The sequence below is a fragment of the Toxotes jaculatrix genome, chromosome 11 (assembly GCF_017976425.1).
Source record: "Toxotes jaculatrix isolate fToxJac2 chromosome 11, fToxJac2.pri, whole genome shotgun sequence".
Taxonomy (NCBI): Eukaryota; Metazoa; Chordata; class Actinopteri; family Toxotidae; genus Toxotes; species Toxotes jaculatrix.
This window is the reverse complement of record NC_054404.1, coordinates 10,855,154-10,877,178: the sequence shown is the minus strand read 5'-3', so window position 1 is coordinate 10,877,178 and position 22,025 is coordinate 10,855,154. Positions and strand designations below refer to the sequence as shown.

Sequence of the window (22,025 nt, the reverse complement as noted above, 5' to 3'; positions counted from 1 at the left end):
TTCTGTTAACAGTATTCATTTCTGTTCTCTAAATCTGTTTGTGTCTGTGTGCCGCTTCCTCTCCTCTCTGTCTGCACACCTCCTCATTCCTTTCTCTCTGCTCTTCTCCGCCCCTTCCCTATATCCCTCTGTTCCCTGCAGACCCGCAGCGAAGCTTCCATGACAGTGCTGAGTGGCCATGTAGTGGTCTGTATATTTGGGGATGTCACGTCCGCTTTAGTGGGGCTGCGAAACCTGGTGATGCCTTTAAGAGCCAGCAACTTTCATTACCATGAGCTGAAGCCTATAGTTTTTGTGGGCTCGCTGGATTACCTGCGGAGAGAGTGGGAAACTTTACACAACTTCCCCAAGGTCTCCATCTTACCTGTGAGTGTACCAGTTCACTGCCGTAGGAGACAAATTCATACCACAATCTCTGTTTAACTAACAAGGCATTGACATTTCGAGCTTCATGCACATTGAAGTCCTGAGAGGGATTGTCAGTTTGATTTGATCACACATTACTCAATTGAATGATCACTCCATGAGAGCTCAGTCACCCCCCACCCCCACCCCCATCCAGAGCAGTGACACATCCTGCATACCCAAAATGGAGTTTATGTGTGTTGCAGCTGCAGTGCCCATCACAGATGGCATGGCTTGCTGCCTTAGAGCTTGTTAGGCCTGGCTTGACTGATGATCAGAGGAGAATCCCGAACACAGCCCTCAGCGCAGGCTAGCCTTTAGATTAGTCCATGTCTCTGATTCTCCAGTGCCCAGTTAGATCAGTGGAATGTCACCGCCTCAAAACAAGAATACTTGTTAACTAATTTCCCAAAGCTCCACTCTGCTCACTTCTTAAATTTGTTTTTCTCTGCCCCATGTCTGTCTGTTCTCTGCGTTTTGCTTTCTCCCTCTGTGCCTTGCTCTTTCTCTCTGTTCTCCTCACCCTGAAGGGTACACCATTAAGTCGGGCAGATTTAAGGGCTGTCAACATCAACCTCTGCGACATGTGTGTAATCCTGTCAGCCAATCAGAACAATATCGAAGATGCCTCACTGCAGGATAAGGAATGCATCTTGGCATCACTCAACATCAAATCTATGCAGTTTGATGACAGCATCGGGGTCTTACAGGCTAATTCCCAAGGTAAGGATCGTCCTGTTAGACTCCATGTGAACCACTGCCCAAAGGGGACAGGTTGTGGCAGGGAGGGAAGACGGTAGTCAAAGATGGAAAAAGAAGAGAGGGAAAAGATTGTTGTGGGGGAGGGGCTCTGCAAGTTTGTTGTAAGTGGCATCTGTAAACTGACTTTACTGTAACTCTTTGAGATGTGTGAACACAAAACACTGTGTTGATTGTTTCATCAAGCGTTTGAAGAGTGTTTACTCCACCTCATTTTCTGATGATTTCATTCTTGTCCCTGGTAATTACATGCTGCTAAACCTCCTTGATAATACTTTTTAATGATGTAATCAACATGACTGTGTCATTTGATGTTGTTCCCCCTGATCTGGTGTCTGGCAGATCGTCTGGAACAGATTGTTGATGTTTGCAGACAAACACATGAACCTGGCATCCCATCAGGCCTCATCATCATTAAGCAGCTAGTACAAATCACCAGGCAGGCCAATTCAGCTGCTCCTCATTAGTCACAACAAAACTGTGACACATACACGCACACTCCTTCGTGTTTGAATGTGTGTGCGTATGTGTGTATGTGTACGTGACACACAAACAGACATCCATGCCAATGCAATCTATCCACTCACATTCACAAACAGGTAATTTTTAGTTCATGGTTATCTTGAAAGGCATGACATGCCTTGAGCTCTGTACTGTTTAATGCCACCACACTGACTGTTGTAAATACAAATCAAAGTTGAAGGTCCAAGAGGCCATTATTTTTTAGTGCAGAGCACTTCCACATGTTTTAGGAGAATGCCAATGCTGTTATTTCTCCAGCCTTGAGTGAAAGATGTGCTGTCGATAGCAGTGCTACCAAGGAACAATAAGCAGGGCTAAATCTGAGAATATGCTGCTCTGGGGAGCCGTATTCACAGAAAGCCACCTCAGTATGAAGCCCAGTAGCCCATACCCTCTCCCAGGGTCGATGGATGGAGCCTATTGTCATCAATAATTGGGTCTTACATCAACCAACCATTTCAGTGATAAATACTTCACTTTAGAAAACACACATACACACCACACTGACATGCAATCATGCATACACAAGGAAACACACGCACACACCCAGACACTGCTATTGTATCATAGGTATTGCTTTGGGGATTCCTTCCTCCCTGAATGCTCCCATTCAGACTCTGTCTGTGGAATTTAAAACAAGAAGGTGCAAATGAATAAATAAACATGCGCTTTCCTGGGGGAGAGACTCTCACGGCTGCTGTAGCATGTAGTCAACCACAGAGCATAGCTGTGCCCGGGGGGCTACAGGGATAAGGGGGTACGTAACCCAGATCTTACTTGTCTATTGTACATTGTAGCTGAACAGATGAGGTTACAGCCTCGCAGTAGCAACAGCCAGAGGAGGAGACATTGTGTGTGATCAGGCTGCTTTTCAAACTCTGGCTTGTCTATTTTGGGCGTTAAATATTGAGTCGCCAATTATGAAATCCAATTATAAAAAACTGAAATAATCCAGTAGGACTGAATTAGAATAATTGTTGTCTTTTTTTTGTCCAAGGACTTAAAGTTTTATTGTATAAAGAGAAGAGTATTTTATTTGTCATATATGTTAATGTTGGAATAAAATTCCTGCATGAATTCGCTTTAAGGAGATTATGATAATCAGTGAGATAAAAAGATTTTAAATATTCTGGTTTTGCAGTAATCTGGCTCTGTCTCAGAAAGACACCCAGCTCTCTGTTTGGAGCTCACCATCTTACACGGCAACTTTTGAGCTGTTTGTAATGTAACAGGTTTTGAAAGCAGCTCAGCAGCAGGCCTGCCTCATGTATCCCTGTTCTCACCAACAATCACTTTCTGCTGTACAGACTGCGCAGAACGGAAGCTGTTCTTCCACAGCTCCGTACCGTCTTCGTGATCACTATGATACAATAAGAGCAGTGTTTTAGAGGCAGTATCCAAAAACTTGCTGTCACTCTCCAGTGGAGAAAACCTCATCCTTTATGGACATCGACAAAATGATGTTTTCACTGTCTGAGCTCATGCTCCCTGGTTGACTCAAAGTGTCAAACCTCTGCTATTTCCAAGTTCAATAATTGGTATAACAAGAGTTATGATTATCCATGCTTCAGTTCAGTGTGTGCTTCCTGCTGTGTACTAAACTATTTGGTGTCTTTTCTTTTGCAAAGGGCTGGAAGATCTCTTTTGTAATGTAAGCAGCTCATTGAGTTTCCTGACAGGAATGGCACACACACACACACACACACACACACACACACACACACACACACACACACACACACACACACACACACACACACACACAACACACTGAGAATTTGCAATCCTTTTAAAAACTTTGTGACCTGAATATATTCCCTGCATTATGTTTCCTTCGTGGTGGCACTATAAGGTGGCATTTTGCTGTAGTCAGCACTAAATGATGGATGTCAAAACACAGTTGATGCATTATGCATATAGCATTACAGATTTAAGGTGTTTACTTGTCACTTTGAGGAAATGCAAAAATGTGAAGTCATGTGAATTCATAGTCTTGTCACTTGCTCTTGTGTTTCATGGTTCTGAGCCACGCCATTTCCGATAAAAGGTTTTCAGGATCCACTTCACCTATTTTATCGTAACAAAATGAACAACATATAAAATTTATGTCTGCCCGCTGATGGAGGGATGTGAATGCTAAATATGTCTTAGCTGACCCCTAAAAGCACAGTATCCATATTGCAATTTTTAGGCAGGCGCCTTGTTCACTTAGCCTTCTCCTCCTTCTGTCCTTTTTTCCTGTCAATCCACACATTTGAATGACACAGAAAGAGCACATCAACAACTTCATGCTGAGTGAGCTGACATGCACTATGTATAATGGTGTTGTTACAGAGTTCCAGGTTATGTCCTCATGCTTATGATACCTCTGTAGAAAAACAAACTTACATGACATGCACATTCTTGCTTGGACAGTATTTTTTTCGCCACAGAAACGATGCAATAAACAGTACTGCCCTACAGCCAAAAAACAGTAGCTACATAAAGAAAAAAGCAAAAAAGTTAGAGTTAAGACTGGGATCTGACTTTTTGATACCTTAAATTTATATTTATCATATAATCAATTTTATGCCCTAGAAATATATCATTTTGACGTCATGTCAAATTTGAAGTGAACTCAAAATGAGACTGTAATAACTGTCTCACCATTACATGAGTTTAAAGCTCTCTCATGAGATCACCATGCTAACCTCTAAGCTAAACCTCAGCTGACATCTTGAAAAATATCAATTTTGATGAAGTGACATTCAGTAATTCAGTTATTCCACATGACAAAAAAAGAAGAAGTAGAAAAGTCCAAATATGAAGGACATGATGGATAAAAAAAACTCACACATTTTGGCATTGCTATCTTTAAATAAAATTATATAAATAATAAAATGAATTAACAATTATTAAATTGTAAACTATTTTATTAAATTGATTTTGGCATAAATATTAATAGTATATGGACAGGCAGAAACACAGATAGCAACACAGTGATCCAGAGAGATAAAGTCAAGGGCTCATGTGTTTTCTACGGCAAAATAATGAGGCTAAAAAGTCATGAAAGAAAGGTGTTATAACCTGTGTATCTGTGACACTGTTTTTCGGTTCAATAGAAAAATTTAAACCCTTTTTTTCCCCCAACTTCACTGTAGTTAATGCTTTCTATTTTTGCAGGGCAGAGGAGATCTCTTAATGACACCCCGTTGTGTTATTTACTGATGTGTTCTACTTATCTCTATTTCCTGCGGTGTTCAGGTTTCACGCCTCCTGGAATGGACAGGTCATCTCCAGACAGCAGCCCAGTACATGGCTTTGTTCGCCAGGCTTCCGTCACCACCGGATCCAACATCCCCATCATCACAGAACTAGGTAAAGCTGTTGCCACCCACCTCAAAATGCACATGTTGCATGCCATTCCCAGTAACCTCAGATCAACTCATTATTCATTTGCAGACATAGACACATAGAGCTGATAATCCAAGACTTAAACATCATGCTGCTACCAAAAGTTCCAACTCATTCAAGGTCAAATGGACTTAGGAATGCCTGGTGTGGAATTTTTGTTCACGTTCATGGTGTCGGTAGCTTTGCCCAACTCAAGTTCATATTTGTACGTGAATTATTGGATCTGGCTAGTTTTTGTCAAGCGGTGATAATGTTAGCTGCAGGGACTGGAAAATATCTTTGTTCTGAGGACAATGTGGACCACTGTCACTTGAAGATGTGAAACAGGCATTTTCAGGACTATAGCTACATCTCCTGCAATTCCAATGTCCACTAATGCACAAGAGAAACTCAGCCTGATGGTGAGGGTGAGAGAGGGAGAAAAGGAGGGAGAGTGAAAAGGTTGAGTAAAAAAAAAATGCCTTGGTTGCAAAATGGGTCCATTTATTAATAACAATGGCAGTGGCTGTATTCCCACTGGTGGTAGGGACTCATGAAACTTTCAGATCTCTGAGGGGCCTTCTAAAGCACCAGAGACTGGCTACTCTGTCTCCCCTGACCCAATTAGGGAGCAATGGAGCATGAGGCCAGCTAAGAAAAGGCCAAAAAGAGAAAGGAGCTACCTAATGTTACTTGTATCCGGGCCAGCCATTACCTGCAGAGAGGCACTCCTGTTAGACCCCTGTCTGCATATGTAAAAAGTCGATGCTATCCATGTTGGAGTCATTGGTTTCTGTCCTGGTCCCAAATGCTAGAAGCTCCAGTGCTGTACCGCTGCACGCTCTTAGGTAACGAATTTCACAGCTACAGCAACACTAGATGTGATAACATTGTCCTTCAGGAAAGGAAGGAGTAAGAGCATACAGAGGCGAGAGAGGCTGCATGTCTCACTGGAACCATATTCTGTAATTACATTGTCATATGTTCAGTTTACAGTGCCAGGAGCAGATTAAAGTCAAGTTGAAATGTAAAAACACGCCTCATCTGAGTTGCATGATCAATTTTGTTTGCGTGGCGTGTAAAGTAGGTGTGTTTATGGATAAGACCTTGTTTACCCGTTTCACTGTCTTACCATGAAATAATTTATTGTTGTTGTAGAGGTATAGCGCCATGACAGCCCTGGCTTTGTATCTACAGTGCACTCTAATCCGGGGAGCTTTACTTTTAGATACTGGACAACCATGAATGTCTCGGGGTAATTCCGGAGTTGACACGGGTAGTCTCAGACAGCGAAATGCCTTTATTGCAGTCTTTGAAACTGTTTCAATAACGACACCATTTCTCCCCCTCTCTGCACTTGTCTCATCACCCATTAGCTAAACCTGGCAAACTACTGCCATTGGTTTCACACAGTCAGGAAAAAAAAAGTGGAACCAACATACAAATGATAACAGAGCTGGGTAAGCTGAGCCTTTGTTCTCTGCTGCCGTTCGTTCCCTCGCTCCACCGCTCTGCTCCTCATCAGCTTGTCTTGATTTATCTGGCTGCAGTCAAGGCCCTCGCTGCTCCCATGGCTTCACTTTGAACACATTTTTATTCTTCGTTCTGGTTGAAATTGACTGTCTTGTTTTGGCCCCTTTTTAATGATTTTTTTTTTTTTTTTTCTTTTTGGGGTATATTTTTTTTTCCTCCAGTTGCGTTTGCAGAGCACCTTTGATCATGCTTAGTCTGTCCTTGTGGCTGTTTTCATAGCAACCCCCCTCACCACCCCTCCCCTCCACTCACCACCCCTCCCCTCCTCCCCCAAACACACACACACACACGCTTACCCCCCCACCCCAACACACACCCCCAATTCAGTCTTTTGGCCCAGGCCTGTTTGCATCAGCCCCTTGTCTCTTTGACTGACATTTCTGTTCCACAGCGCACAGGAAGCCTGGGAAGAAATCAGATTTCAAAAACAAAAAAACTTAAGATCAAACAATCTTTTAAGCTGTTTATTTATTTTTTAAATATATTTTCCAGTTTCTTTTTTTCTCCTCCAGACCATATCTCTGAAGCTCAGCTATCAGTGGAGTCAAACAAAAACTTGATGCTTGCTCTTTTTTTTTTTTTTTTTTTAAACACTGGTTCATAGACCCTTCAGTGCCCACTGCTGCTAGAAATACAGACTGAGGAAAAAGACACACTATAGGGAGCACTTGACGTTTTTTATTCTACCAATTATGCCATGAGTGAGAGACAAAAAATATCCTCGTTATTTTAGTTTTGGGTTGTTTAAATTCACATTGTGCCATTTAGTTTCATTATTCATTATGAGATGAGAAAAAAAAGTGTGTTGTTACCTGGCTTTAATTTGATTTTCAGGGTACAGGTAAATATTTGAGATATATTTCTCTAAAGGTGATGATGTGACCAACACATTCATCGAGGAAAACTCATAGCATGACTTTATAAATGCACGGTTTTCTCATGTGACATAGTAGCCATTGTTGAAGTCTCACTTTTGACCATATTTAATGGATACATCAAGGAAAACCCATATGGTATTTTTTTCAGAGAAAATATTCATATTTTATTCTTTATTTGAGCCACACAGTCCACAGAAAAGCCATTGTCTCTTGACTTAGAATTTGTCTGTTTGTGTGTGTTACAATATATGCAATATATATGTAGTTTTTTGTATTGCTGTAAATAAAAAAACTTATCAAGATACAGTGGCTACTGCGGTAATACTGTAGAACAGAACAGATGACTGATTCAAGATTGGGGACTTCTACAATGGTTATCACTGTGTATGCATAATACAGTTAAATATTTTCTCCTAAAACTATGGTTTGTCTAAATGTATGAAATGCACCCTGCATGTGATATACAGTGGATTTAATAAAATTCAAAATACTGTAAAAAAAAAAAAAAAAAAAACTTTTTCCAAACAATTATACAGCACATGGACAGAAAAAATAACAAATTACAGATAACATTTAATTTCTGTTTAACCTGACTGAAAGTTAATAGTTTCAGGGTCAATCAAAAACATGTCAATTGTTTGGATAAGAAATAAAGTTCTTGCAAAATTCAGAAGCAAATAATGTGCATCTAATGTTACATTATATTGCAAGTTCAAACCCTGGCTCAATACCTATATACCTGAGACTTCTCTGTGACATTGCCGTTATATATCTAAATCTTTTCATATGCAAAATAAGTAAACAAAAAAATGTCTATATCCCTGAGCTCTCAGGTGTGTTGGTGTCTGTGTGTGTTTGTGTTTGTTTGCATTTGGCTCATGCTTCTTCACAGCGCTCGTCTCTCACTCAGCTGTGTTTCCCTTCTCTCAGTGAACGACTCAAACGTTCAGTTCCTGGACCAAGATGATGATGATGACCCAGACACAGAGCTGTACCTCACTCAGCCCTTCGCCTGCGGCACCGCCTTTGCTGTCAGTGTACTCGACTCCCTGATGAGCGCAGTAAGTTCTCAAGCACACTGTACACTCGCTGCGTTGGGAGTGTTTTTCAAAACCTCAAAATCGAAATTATACATTTTACTGCAAATTTTATCATTTTGGGCTCCTGTGTTGTAACATTCATTTCAGTTTATATGCTGTCAGAGAGTAATATTCAGAATTTTAAAAAGAGAAGTTTCAAACAAAGTAGATGGAGATGCTTTGCCCACTGGGTAACAACTGCATGTTGTTGCGCTGGTAGAAACTGCAGCAAAGAGGTTAGCAACTTCGAAGTGATTCAGATTTGAAAGATGGACCTGAGAAACTGTAGATGGTAGTTTTTTCCTCGCTGGTGGTCATGACTCTACTCTTTGATAAATAATTCTGTTATTTCACATTCAGTTAGAAACCCCTTTCCAAATACTCTGTTTTTTTGGTAACAAAAGAGAATTTTTTTTTCAGTAGTTTCCATTAAAAAGTAGACAATTTCTTTGCTATTATAGATTTTGCAGCTACTGTAAATCAAAAAGCTGCTCTCCTGCTAGAGAAAAATGGGTTAAGTTTAGCAGAAGGTTTCAGGAGCACTGTTTTGGCATTTCAAGTAAGCAGAAGTTGGTAAATGAAATGGTACAGTACATTGATCACACATACCTGCCAGCTCCACTGACATCAAAAGGGAAATTGTTGGCATCACTCCTCATCTTAAGTGTTATGAATTCAACTTTCAAGAGCCTTATTAGATCTTTTAACGAAGTAAGTGTTGAAGGTTAGCGTAATGGCGATGACACAAGCTTGGCTGGAACAGGCCAAAGAAACACTCTTTCATCTTTTGACAATGTCATCGCAGCACTGGAAATGAGATAAAGGAGTAGGTAGGGGGGAAAAAAAAATCCTCTTCTACACCCCCCCACCCCCCCACTCATGACCAACTGTGTTTTTTCCCTTTGGTGCTGTGATGGCTTAATTCCAGCAGCCCTCTCGGTGAGTGAGGGGTTAGAGGGGCGTGCAGAGCCGAGCTGAGCAGGGAGTAGAGCAGGCGTCAGCTGTAGTCTGGCACTGGTCAGAGGTGAGCCCAGCTAATGGACAGTGCTCATCCATCATGAGGCTCTGCAGGCCTGTCAGGGGCCCGGGGAGAGGAGCTGCCACTCTGGCCTGGCTGCCGAGTGACATCGGCTGTCTTCACGCGCAGCAAAAGCAGGCCCTGATCGGCTTGAAGGACAAGAGAACCTGACACCCGCAGAGCGCAGTCAAATCTTTGTTTCAGAAGGGAAAGCGAACATCATACAGCGTGCAGAGCAGTGTTCACAGAGGAAAGAGTAGTGCTGTGTACTGTTTTATATATTACAGGATGATCTACTGTGATGTACTGTGATTATAAAAATGTCATTGGCCATGTTTCTCAAAAAATTTTATGAATTTATGTATCGTTAACCTTAACCTTGTGAGACATATTGCAAAGTGAATAAGTAAAGGGTTGGGTCACCAGTTTACTATAAAATAAAATATATATTTCATTTATATCTAGCTGTAACTGGTCATGAAGTTTAATGTACTCAGGATTTTTAAAATAAATAATAAATTATTCTTAAAGCTTTGCAAAATGAATAAATGTCCCCCATAATACACAAAGAAAGCTGTCAACAGATTTCATAGGGACTAATTTTTGCGTATAAAATAGTTACAGTGAAAACTGTGAGATCTGTTATGACATCTGTGGGTCACCCACGCTAACAGGGATGTTACTTCTGAAGACACATGTAATTTATCAATATTGTGCACACCACAAACAACTCCCATTTATCTCCTTTGTATTGGGTGGTTGGCAGAAATATCAAAGATGGATAACCTGAGTGAATAAGACTTAAACTGTATGGTGAGATAACAGTAAGTGAAAAAAACATCTTTTTTTTTTAGTAATTTGATGAACCAATCCAAAATGTACTATCACAGGAATGGCGCACAAGATACAAAGTCTTCTATAATCCTCCATTGCCTGTCTCCTCATCTCCTAGTCAGTTCTGTATGAAGAGACAGGCTGAGGATTGACATAACACGAGAGGTGTTTTCTTCCCACATCTCCTGCCTCCCTACTTGAGACTCTAATGGCATCTGCTTACAGATATCCCTTCTTTCTTCTCTCCAGACGTACTTCAATGATAACATCCTCACACTGATTCGGACGCTGGTAACTGGGGGAGCCACACCAGAGCTGGAGGCTCTGTTGGCTGAGGAGAATGCTCTCAGAGGAGGCTACAGCACACCACAGACACTGGCTAACAGAGACAGGTGTCGCGTCGCCCAGCTAGCCCTCTACGACGGGCCATTTGCTGACTTGGGGGTAAGTGGATGTTTAAGCCGAGATGACACGTTTTGGCACTACCCAGCAGCACACATCTGGCCACCTCTGCTCCTTGCGGTCCTTAATTCGATGTGAAGAACAGTGATCACGCAAAGCCAGCCTTAGTGGGTGGAGAGGGAAGAGTGCGTTGGAGAGAACAATGAACACCACCAAAGAAATTCCAAGTTTAATTGGTTCCAACCTTGTTTTTACAGGTTTTTGTTATTGTTATAGAAAACTTCCAGTACTTAAGTAATTTTGTTTTTACTTGCATGAATTGTGGCATAATGTGAAAACACTGCTGTTACAGTCTGTATTGCCAACAAATGGCATTTGCTTCACAAGCAAAATACCCTCAGCGATGCAGAACATTGAATTTACACTACAACTTTACAGAGAATTACATGTACTGCCACTGAGCCAGATCATCACGCTGACCTAACACACACTCATGGTGTCTTTGTTCTGTTGTTCATCAGGATGGCGGCTGCTATGGGGATTTATTCTGTAAAGCACTGAAGACGTACAACATGCTGTGTTTTGGAATCTACAGATTAAGAGACGCTCATCTCAGTGCACCAAGCCAGTGTACAAAACGGTACTATTTCTGCCTTCACTCAGCCTCAAAATGAATATTCTGAAGTAATAAAACAAGTGATTAGAGTTAAAGATAGTGTACTGTATTCATCCCAAAGGGAAAATTGCAAGGTTATAGTAATTACTACAAATGAATCACACAAAACAAATTATGTAATTGAGAAACAAACACAAGTAAAATTACAAATTATATACAATTCAATTAAGTTTAAATTTTCAGAATTTCAGAATTGTCCTTTAATAATAAACATAATTATGTTTGTCCTTAAATAGACATATTTATTTGCATCTATACATATTCTTCATGTAATATTTATGAAATTGCTACTTGTTGATTACATTAATTTCTATTATAATACATATGTATGCTTTTTTTCAGGTATTGTTCTTGATAACCAAAATCCTCAAATTTGCACATGGAATATTATTTTTTCTGTCTAATTTCTATCAAATGTTTCTCTTTATAATTCACACATTTATATGTGTGTATATATTATACACACACACCCATCCAGATACTTGAATTTGGATACCTGCCGATACGATACTATTCCGATACCAGAGCTCTGTTTGCTTTAATATTATTATTATCATTATTGTTAATTTTATATGATGCTGTAATAAATCTTCTCTACAGGCAAGTATGATATGTACGAATGTATGCATGTATGTATGTCCCAAAAGGCAACTTGAGGTAAGTATAAGGTCAGAAAAACAGGAAATCCCATTAACCGTCAATATTTATTAAATTCAAGACAGATACCCATAAAAGGTAACCTTCTTTTAGACTACCCCTCTCCAAAAAAATATCGTTTGTGTGTAAAAGTTAATAGCGCGACCGATGCTAATGCGCTAGCCCGTCAATGGGATTCTCCATATTATGTTAGCATCAGTGGTGGAATGTAACAAAATATTTGTACTTCGTTACTGTACTTAAGTATTTTTTTTACGTATCTGTACTTTACGTATCTGTACTTTACTTGGTTCATGGTTCATGGATTGGAAATCTCTGCAGGTTGGATCGGAAATTTCCGATCAGTGAATTTTTTTTGGTATTGGAAGCTAATACCGATACTGGTTCGGATCGGCCCCATCCCTATATATGGGCAAATGTGTTTTCTATTGATTATAGAGCACATTTGCCTACTCGTAAGATCATATGTCTACAAAAGATAAGCAAAACCCCAATCTCATCTCTACTTTTCCTTTCCCTTTTCCCCACAAGGCTCATAAAGGTTTAATCTTCTCTATGACTTTTCTTCTCTGGGCAGATATGTGATCACAAACCCACCATACGAGTTTGAGCTGGTGCCCACAGACCTGATCTTCTGCCTCATGCAATTCGACCACAATGCAGGCCAGTCCCGGACAAGCTTGTCCCACTCTTCCCACTCCTCCCATTCCTCCAGCAAAAAGAGCTCCTCCGTCCACTCCATCCCGCCCTCCAACCGGCAGAACCGCAGCAGTAAGACTCGGGAGGCCCGCGACAAACAGAAGTATGTACACTCACATGTCCTGTATAGTTTTATCCTGCATGTTTAGTGTGCTATACCTGACCGGTATTGTGTAGGTGTGTGTATGTTTGTATGCAGACTGTGGTGACACATGCACTGATGATTACTGTGTATTGTGGGTTTGTGGTTTGTTTGTGTGACTTGTGCTCTGCCTTCAGGTTTGTGTGTTTTCTTCACAATCATCTGCATGTGGTCTTCACTCTCACATCACAACAATCATTACATGACATTAACAAATTTGGTAAGCTCACTCTGTGGAAAGCTGGGCTCATTTATTATACTCAAAGACTGCTGAGACTCTTTTCTTACAAATGAAGTTTGTGACATTGTAAACAGTAAAACTACTTGGTTTGAATGGTACAGTCACTGTGGTTGAAAGTGAGCTTATAGTAAAGGCCTCAACCACAGTCAAATTAAATGACATAATACAACCCAACGCACATTCAGTATGTTGTTTAGTCTGCCTGTTGTATCTGTTTTAATATTAGTCATTCTGTGTCTAATTCTTAACATTTGTGTAGTAAATTACTGTTTGTTGGATATTTGTGCACATTTAGCGCACATGATCAGTACATCTCGATCATGGATGTAATGTATTGTGATTTACTTACTGTAGCTGATACTGATTATAGAGCACATTTGCCTTCTCATAAGATCATCCTTCATTAGCAGTGTTGATATTTTGTTATTCATGGTGCATCTGTATTGCTTTATCGCATGTCCATGTTGGTAGCCCTCTTTAGCAGGCTCTTAGTTCCTGTTCTGTTTATTATACAATTATGAGATTATTTCAAATTTGGTGAAATATGTTGACCTACACTACTGATCAAATGTTTAAGAACGCCCCTTTTTTCAGTCCAGTCAATAAACTTCAATGGACAGTAAACTGCCCAAGGTAAAGAAAAATAAATAAATAAATCAATAATGTCGGCAAAAAATTGAAAAATCATGTAAATTTCATAGAGAACAGGTATTTGTCAGGTGTTAAAAAATTTGTTTACTTCCAGCAATGGAAGTAAATTAAGTTTTAAGTTAATTCAATTCAAATCAGACAAGTACCACAATGTTTGTTGTTACAAACCGTCTGTCAAACAGTGTTGGAACAAATTGTGTTACTACGCCCTTTGATAGATTATTAAGACAATACTGTATGGCAGGAAGTAGTACTGTATGTTACTATCAGTCTGGTTGGTCAGGGCTTCATCCTATAGGAAGATAATGACCAGGACATTAGAAGACAAGAACTAGATGGTGGCATCATATGATGAAGAACAGCACAGTCTCTAGATTTAAATCCCATGTGATGAACTGGACAGAAAGCAAAAGCAAAGCAAGCTGCAAGTGCAACACATTTGAGATTTTCTAAACAATATTTCATTTCCATTATAGAAAGAACATTACAAATTTGTGTGGCTGCTGAAAGAGTAAAAAATTTAGATTAAATTTAGTTCAATAAGAGTCAATGATTTCCATTTTTATAGTAATCTCAAACTGTTTATTTATTTACTTTATTTTATTTTATTACAGAAACACTCAGACATTGACTTTATTTAAATAACAGCTGGAAAAATGGAGGTGTTCCAAAACTTTTGACCCGTAGTGTACATGTTATATACTCCTTATTCTCCTCTACAAAAAATAAAATAAAAAAATAAACAATAATAATCTTTGGATTTAGACATCATCTGGGAGAATAAAGTAACTGAATTTTGAAATCATGACATATTCTAAAAGCATGCAGATTTGTTACCAGAATTATTAACTAATAGATGATAAGCCCTCAGTACATCTTAAAATTAAGATGTATGATTATAGCTTAAATACTGTAATAGCAATATGTAAGCTTTAGTTGGACTGGTAGTCACTTGTCAGTTGTGTATTAACTGTAAATACCACTCACTTACAGTAGATTACTTACCTCTCTTTTTGAAGTGCAACAAGGATGAATAGAATGGGCCAAGGTATGCAAGTTAACGATTCTGCATGACTTAGCAACCTTTACCTGGGGTTCTGATCATAACTATGTCCTCTGTGGACATTGTTATGACGAGGGGAGTTTGTTTTATTTATTATGTTCTTCAGATATTAAGTAAACCATGCCTCAGTTTAAGTTTTGCTTTCATTTGGAAAGCAAAATGTCTGCTGCTGCTCCTGCCTCCTCCCTGCCATGATCAGGACCATCTCCACATTGCATGAGGTTGAGACGAAACCCTCCTTTCTTTGTGCCTTTACCTCGGTTATTCACTCGATGATATGAGTTTTCTTTTCCTCCAGAAAAATCCTTTTTCACATTGTTTTTTTTTCTGTCATTTATCATGCCTTTTTTTAATGATTTATTTCAACTTGAGATGGTTTGCATTGTGTGAGAGGTCTGTGTGTTTGCGCATCTTCCCTCCTATTGAATGCTGTCAGATGACTGTGGCAGACTTTTAGATGTCATATTTATGCTGTCATTGAATACAGTAGGTTATTATTTTATCAGAATCAGAATAAAACACAGGGTAACAACATGTTTCCTGACTGTACAACCCCAGATCAGCATAGCTCACATGTAGGTCAGGGTGCTTCAAATCCCCCTGATGCAGCCAAATTGCTCACTTCTCCACAGAACTTTAAGAAAGTGTGTCCAGACCTGTGCCATCGGTCACACCAGGAAAGTGAGAGGTGTGACAAATTTAAAGTCTAAATTGAAGGGGGATATGAGCCTGTAAGTTTCCTGCTTGTAACCCTGTGCACCTGATATGGTGGTTTGAGGCGACATCACTAAGTTCACCGTATCAGCAGCAGACTCTGGAGAGAGATGGCAGACATCTTGCTTCACCTCAGGCACAATTCTACACATCAAATGCCTGTGCTGTAACACACGGCCCTGCAGCCTTAAGCTTGCCAATGCGCGCGCACACACACACACACACAAGGTTTGCTCCACATAGCAAAGTTAAAATTTGATATTACAACTTCACCCAAAAGGAAGTGACATCTTGAATGGCATTGCAGATCCTTGTGAAGTGCTGGAAGAGAGTTTACAAACTTCTGACAGCTGGCATACACCCTTCCCTTTCCTCAGAAACAGCGCTCTCATAGCATACTTAAACATGAAGAGGTTCTCTCCAAAATGACACATCCAAATCTTTCAAATCTCCTCGCTCACATAATGACTGTTGGCATGAGAGTAAAGCTTACTGTGAAATGTGACTGTTTAGGATATAGTGTTTAGTTAGCTTAAAGGGTCAGCTCACCCAAATTATAGCCACACAAAAATTTCAAGTCTTTACTTGAGCAGGTTTTGAGGTAACCATTTCTGAGATTTCACTACAATGGAAGTCAGTGGAATTTGATTTGTGGTGCTCATAGTACTCATTGAGAACAGGTGTTTAAAAATTCAACAGCAACATCACTTTCCAGAAAAAAGTGTCTCTATTAAGGTATGTTTAAACAGAATGTGAGGATAGCAAAAACTTGACTGCTGGAGTGTTTTTGCAGTCTGTAAATATTTGCCGAAACTGCTAATGTGCCAACTGTGCAGACACTGTAGTTTTCTAGCAACTTACATGCTGACCAGAGTGTGTGGGGTGTGTGTCTGTGTAACAGGCACAGACTCTGATCATAAAACTCCCCAGGAACCCAAACTCTTTCTGTAATTTTCCACCAGTCTCTCTCCTTTGTCACCATACATTTGTTAATTGGAGTCACAGAACCTTGGGATAATTGCACATTTTCACTCCACTCACTCACTCCAAGGTCTTCAACTCAGTTCGCAGTGATCCAGCCAATTTGGCGACTTCATGTGTTCAGTCAATGCATCTTTGCATTGACTTTGTATACAAAGTTACACTGAAAACTGGTGACAGTGTTTCCCTAAACATTATTTTTGAGTGCCAAACTCAATTTCATTCTTCATTGTATTAAAGTGGCTGCAGAAATGACTCTCAGAGATGTATAGAATATCTCAAAACCTGTGAATAAATTCAAAACCAATAGGAGAAATTATGATTATGGTGTTTTAAAATTAGATCTAAGATTTAATAGAATTCGGATAGATTATATCCAATGGACAGTACCACTTTGACAGCTTAAAATTGGCTCCACCAGAACAAACTCATACTGGACATCAGTATTTAATGCTAACCACAAAGAATGCAATGAAAATCTATCACTTAAACTGAGGCAGTATGGTTGTAAACAATTCCATGTTACATATTTTTTTTCAAACTAACTCTGCTTTTTTTTTCTTCCTCTCTCGCCTTATCCTCTTCAGAAAAGAAATGGTTTACAGATGAACCAGAAAATGCCTACCCACGGAACATTCAGATCAAGCCCATGAGCACTCACATGGCCAACCAAGTCAACCAATACAAATCCACTAGTAGTCTGATTCCACCAATCAGAGAAGTTGAAGATGAATGCTGAACACCAGGTTTTCTTGCTGACCAGACATCAGACATCTGTACGCTCTTTCAAAAGAGACAGGAAAAGATCACCAGTGAAGGAAGGATGATGATGATGATGACAAGGAAGTTGAAGACTGAAACATTTCTCTTCACTCATTCTTCTAATCAAGGGTTTGACAGGAACCCAAACTGGAAGGGGCCTCCTATGTGTATACCTTTAATGTTACTTCCATGCTCTTGGACATTGTTTTATTTATTATCCATAGAGATGTACATAATGACAATCAAATAAGGATTGTACAGCCCCTCCCCCCTAGCACTTTTTGGAATTATTTTAAGAGTTGATGGAAAAAAAAAAAGTACTTCCTGTAATTCTTTGCAATAGTTCACCTCTTTTTGTGACCAGACTCCATGGCTAAGGTGACTGGTTATTGGAGGATGAGGGTTGCAGCGATAAACTGATCATATCATCTCCCAAAGATCTGCCCAGATGCGTCATGTCAAACCAGCTGGGTTCATCAACTTCATATCTCCCGTCTGCTTCTGTTCTATTTGCACTAAAACTGAAAAAGTTTCTTTTGACAGAACCACTGGAACCATCAGAAACCCTGACCCCAAAATAAAATGTCTCAGAGGAGATGAAGGAAGGAAGGAAGGAAAGAAGGAAGGAAAGAAGGAAGGGAGTGAGGGCTGCTTGGCTTTGGCAGCATACTAATCTTGTTCTTGGTTGTTGTTACACATCAAGTCATTGCTTAAGGTTTGCTACTTCACCGTTGACTCATCATGTTGGGTGAGAGCATTCCAGTACTGCAGAACAAAATCATCTTGCAAAACAGTAGTCTAAAAAGAATGGTGCAGTGTTGGTGTATGCTGGCTGAAAGAGAACCCTGTACCTACATATCTTCTGCTGATACGTCAGATCATAAAGCCTGTGACTCTGATTCAAGCTCCTATCGCATGATATGTGCCTGAGCCCCCTCTATAACAGATATAGTGCAGTTGATCAACCTGAATACATGAGAAGGACAAAAAAAACAACCTGCCCTGTCCTTCATGCATTCAGGAGCATTTATGTACATGCTGTGTGTGCTGTGCGTATGGGTGTGTGTGTGTATGTGTGCATCGCAGCCACTAGTCCTTCTGGTGTTGCACTGATCAGTGCCGTCACCCCCCGCCCCCTCCCCCATCGGCTTGTATGTGATGGTGCACCTTTGAAGGATCAGCATGAGGGATCTTAGCTCCAAAAATGAAAGCCATGGTAGAAGAATCTAGATCGATCTTGGATCTACTAACAAAAATATTATGTTACATCAAAAACCAAACCAAAATCCCCGACTATGTTTGAGCCAAGCCAACACGAACGGCAGCTGCGTGCCCACCGTTAACGATTTGCCGTGATATCTGCGGCAGAATTGGGATCACAAAAAAGAGTGTTGTGTTTTCTGAATGTTTTGTCTGTTAGAAAAAACAAGTTCACGTCTGAGGAAAGAAATGCCACATATTGCATAAAAGTGGGCATCAATGGGTCCTCCTTTGATCGGAGCAACTGCCTGGCACAGGGTTGGCACAGAGGCAGTAAAGAGCTTGGATGTTATCTGTTGCCAATCCAGATGTCACACGCCTCAAAACTCTCAGGAGTTAAGCTGCTGTGTTCGGCCCTCTAATTTGTGAGAAATGCTCAAACATAGTTGGGTGGAAATGCAACAGTGCCACGGACTGCTAATAAGGACACTGGGGAGGAACCTGTGTTCTTTGTGCTAGCCTGTGTGCAATTAGAGTGTATTTTGCACATGTTTAGGCACTGATAGATCCAAATCCAGCTGTGATAGTGATGGAGGATTGAGGTGGCAGTCTTGTACTCTTAATATGTAAACGTCATACAAATATGTAGTTGGATTTATACATTTAAACATAATTATTTTGTATCCATGAACATAATCAATTTGTACTTATTTTTCTAGACAATAACTAAGTGAAAAGTACTATACTGTAAAAGGAGATAAAAAAAGACTCCATGAATATCTTTAATTACAACTACATATCAAGGGATTTTGTGTTTGACTATATCACCGTTCATTTCACATCATACAAAAGCAAAAGATTATTTTTTTATCCTCCTGCCCCCTCTTTAACAAACTGTATCACTCTGGAGCTACTAAAGCTTAGACTAGCTTGCAGTGTGAAACCACCATCTTCAGCCTGGCAGCTCGGCTCTGTTGAGTGCTTGTAGAAATAAATTAAATCTCATCTGAAGCTTCTTTTGGTTGCACAGATGAGCCATGTCTACTAAATAATGTGTCTACTACTAAGCATCCCTCGCTGTGAACATGCAGACAGAAAGCTAGGTGTACAGCAATTATGTATTTGGGGGGGTATATGTATTTAGATGAAGAGCAGATCAGAGCGGTAATAATAACGAGAAGATCACAGAGTCACTCCTTGTGTGTGCAGGCCAGAACTGAATGACCTTCATTAGATTTGTTTGACCTAAATTAGGTCCCTAGTGTGGAGGGAGAGTGCATACACCGCAGCACAGTGTGCTGTTGTTTTCCACAAAATATGATTTCAAATATGACAGGGAGTCACTGTCTGTTTATTGCAGTGATTTTCCTCTATAGGCTGTAAAGGAAAAGTAATTCTTAGGAAAAAAAAAAGAAACAATTTTGGAAAATGGAAAAGAACATAATATTGTGCTAAATATGTTTGTGTAAATTCAACCCATTATATAGACCACATTTCTTTCTCAAACAAAATGATCTGAGCTTCAATGTCCGTCTATTGGGTGTGGTGCAACTATACTGAAGCCTCATACACATTGTCCTGAAGTGAACTTTTGAACTGTGATTACATCGTTGTCACACATTGTAGCAAATAGATTTCTTTTCAGAAAATATGTGAGTAAAATGTATGTATAATTGGGTTGTTAATGGCATACTTCCTAGCCAGAACAATAAGGAGCTATTAATATTTGATAATGGCAATGACTCATTACACATAGAATCGACAAACTGATTGTTATGTTGAAAAAAAAATGTGTATCTTGAAAATGAAAGATCCTGGATTCTCTTGGAATGCGGGGACTATTGAAGTACTGTATGTGACACAAAAGTCAGGCGGAATTTGATCTGGTTTGTCAGCTATCACAAAGATGGAAGGTAGCACCAATTCAGCAAAGTTTATCAAAAGAGAGAACATCCTTAATTTTCCTGTTTTTATTACTTTGTGTTATTACAGGGTTTACATTCCATTTTGTCAGCTTGTCATTATCTGTCAAAAGTCTGTCACGACTGCTTCTTATTTGTTTACAGAGTATTTTCTGAGGTACTTAAACATAGCGTGGTTCAGAAATGAAACAGTACATGCTGCAAACCCGCATTAACATAAATTCACAAAGTAATACACCATTTGTTTTCATTACACTTGATAACTGTGCTTTTACTACCTGAACCCTCATTGTGCGACTCATTCAGGCTGGCATTATTCACAACACTGGACTGAGATGTCTCCCCTTCCTACACCTTGTCATATGTCTCTATTAGATGTTTCAGGTCTTTGCATTGTATACCTCTAAAGTTTTTAGAGTGTTTTTGAAGTGCCATGAAGAATTTAGTTGAGCAAGCATCCTTCAGTCATTCAGGGACACAGGCTCGCTTTGAGGGAGCTGAGTCCAGTTGTTTTCCACTGTGAGAATGGTGTCTTGTACTGACATGGAGAACATCCAAGCCATCAATGCCTCCATGCCAGTATAGTGCCAGGCAGGTCAGGAGGTCAAGAGGAGGGCCCATATTAAGTCCCACTATAGCGAGAAGTGGCATTAAGGAGGCCTGAGGGGGTGCTGGGGCAGGTAGATAGAAGCCCTGGTCATCAAACCACACGTTTCTGCTGTGTGCGTGGTTACAGGTTATCAGGTTGTGTCATGTAGTGTAGTTAAATATGGATGACTGAAAGATGCACATAGAGGCCCATGCCTGTAACATCAGATGTGTTGTTGTCCACTGAACAAATCAAAGGCTATAATGCGTCATACGTTAATGTTACAGTATGTTGCATTATTTTGGTTAATCTATTTTTTGCTGTAAAGGATGGATATAATAACTTATTTGCTGGGAATTGTATTAGATATAATAGAATATACAGTATAATACTTACGGGGATGGGAGGTGGGTCTCAAGTCTTAATAATATATAGCATTATTAATACTTAATAATAATGCATTCAACAATTTTGTTTTCTTTTTTAAAGAAAATTTGCAATTTTTTTTTTTTTTTTTTGGCTGCCTATCAGTTCAGGAAGAATTCAGGACATTGCTCTTGCGTATCACAGAATTTGTTGGCACATCGTCATTGCAGCAAACAGGAGTTTGACATAGCAGACTAATTAGTTTGGATGTGTTCTAGATATGATGGAAAAATGGATTATTTGATGGTGCTGAGTTGATCTACCTGACTCTGTCAAATATAATCTGCTGATAAATATACTGTCTTGTACAAAAAGTTTGTACATAGATTGTACATGGTTTCTTTTTGTATTTTCTCTAATTAAAATGGATGTATTTGTGTTCTAAAACTGGAAATTCTCCTCTCTCTCTCTCTTTTTTTGTAAATTCCAGCTAAAAAGAAAAGTTTCCTCTATTTGTCTACTCCCTCAGACTCAGGATTAACTAGTGGCAGAAGAAGGTG

The 22,025-nt window shown here is 39.7% G+C and overlaps 1 protein-coding gene across 3 annotated transcripts in view; it reads left to right on the top strand.

The window, feature by feature from the left end:
• The window catches only part of kcnma1a (potassium large conductance calcium-activated channel, subfamily M, alpha member 1a), a 138,854-nt gene extending 116,941 nt beyond the window's left edge, over positions 1 to 21,913 (top strand). For 2 of the 3 annotated variants that reach the window (XM_041049314.1, XM_041049316.1), the window contains 9 exons: positions 142 to 366; positions 936 to 1,128; positions 4,930 to 5,043; positions 8,400 to 8,530; positions 10,650 to 10,844; positions 11,324 to 11,442; positions 12,713 to 12,937; positions 14,888 to 14,916; positions 17,214 to 21,913. In XM_041049314.1, coding sequence (XP_040905248.1) covers positions 142 to 366; positions 936 to 1,128; positions 4,930 to 5,043; positions 8,400 to 8,530; positions 10,650 to 10,844; positions 11,324 to 11,442; positions 12,713 to 12,937; positions 14,888 to 14,916; positions 17,214 to 17,365 — 1,383 coding nt within the window. In that variant the 3' untranslated portion in view covers positions 17,366 to 21,913. The remainder of the gene's footprint in view (positions 1 to 141; positions 367 to 935; positions 1,129 to 4,929; positions 5,044 to 8,399; positions 8,531 to 10,649; positions 10,845 to 11,323; positions 11,443 to 12,712; positions 12,938 to 14,887; positions 14,917 to 17,213) is intronic. The other variant, XM_041049315.1, reaches the window with a different exon arrangement.
• Positions 21,914 to 22,025: the final 112 nt, after the last annotated feature.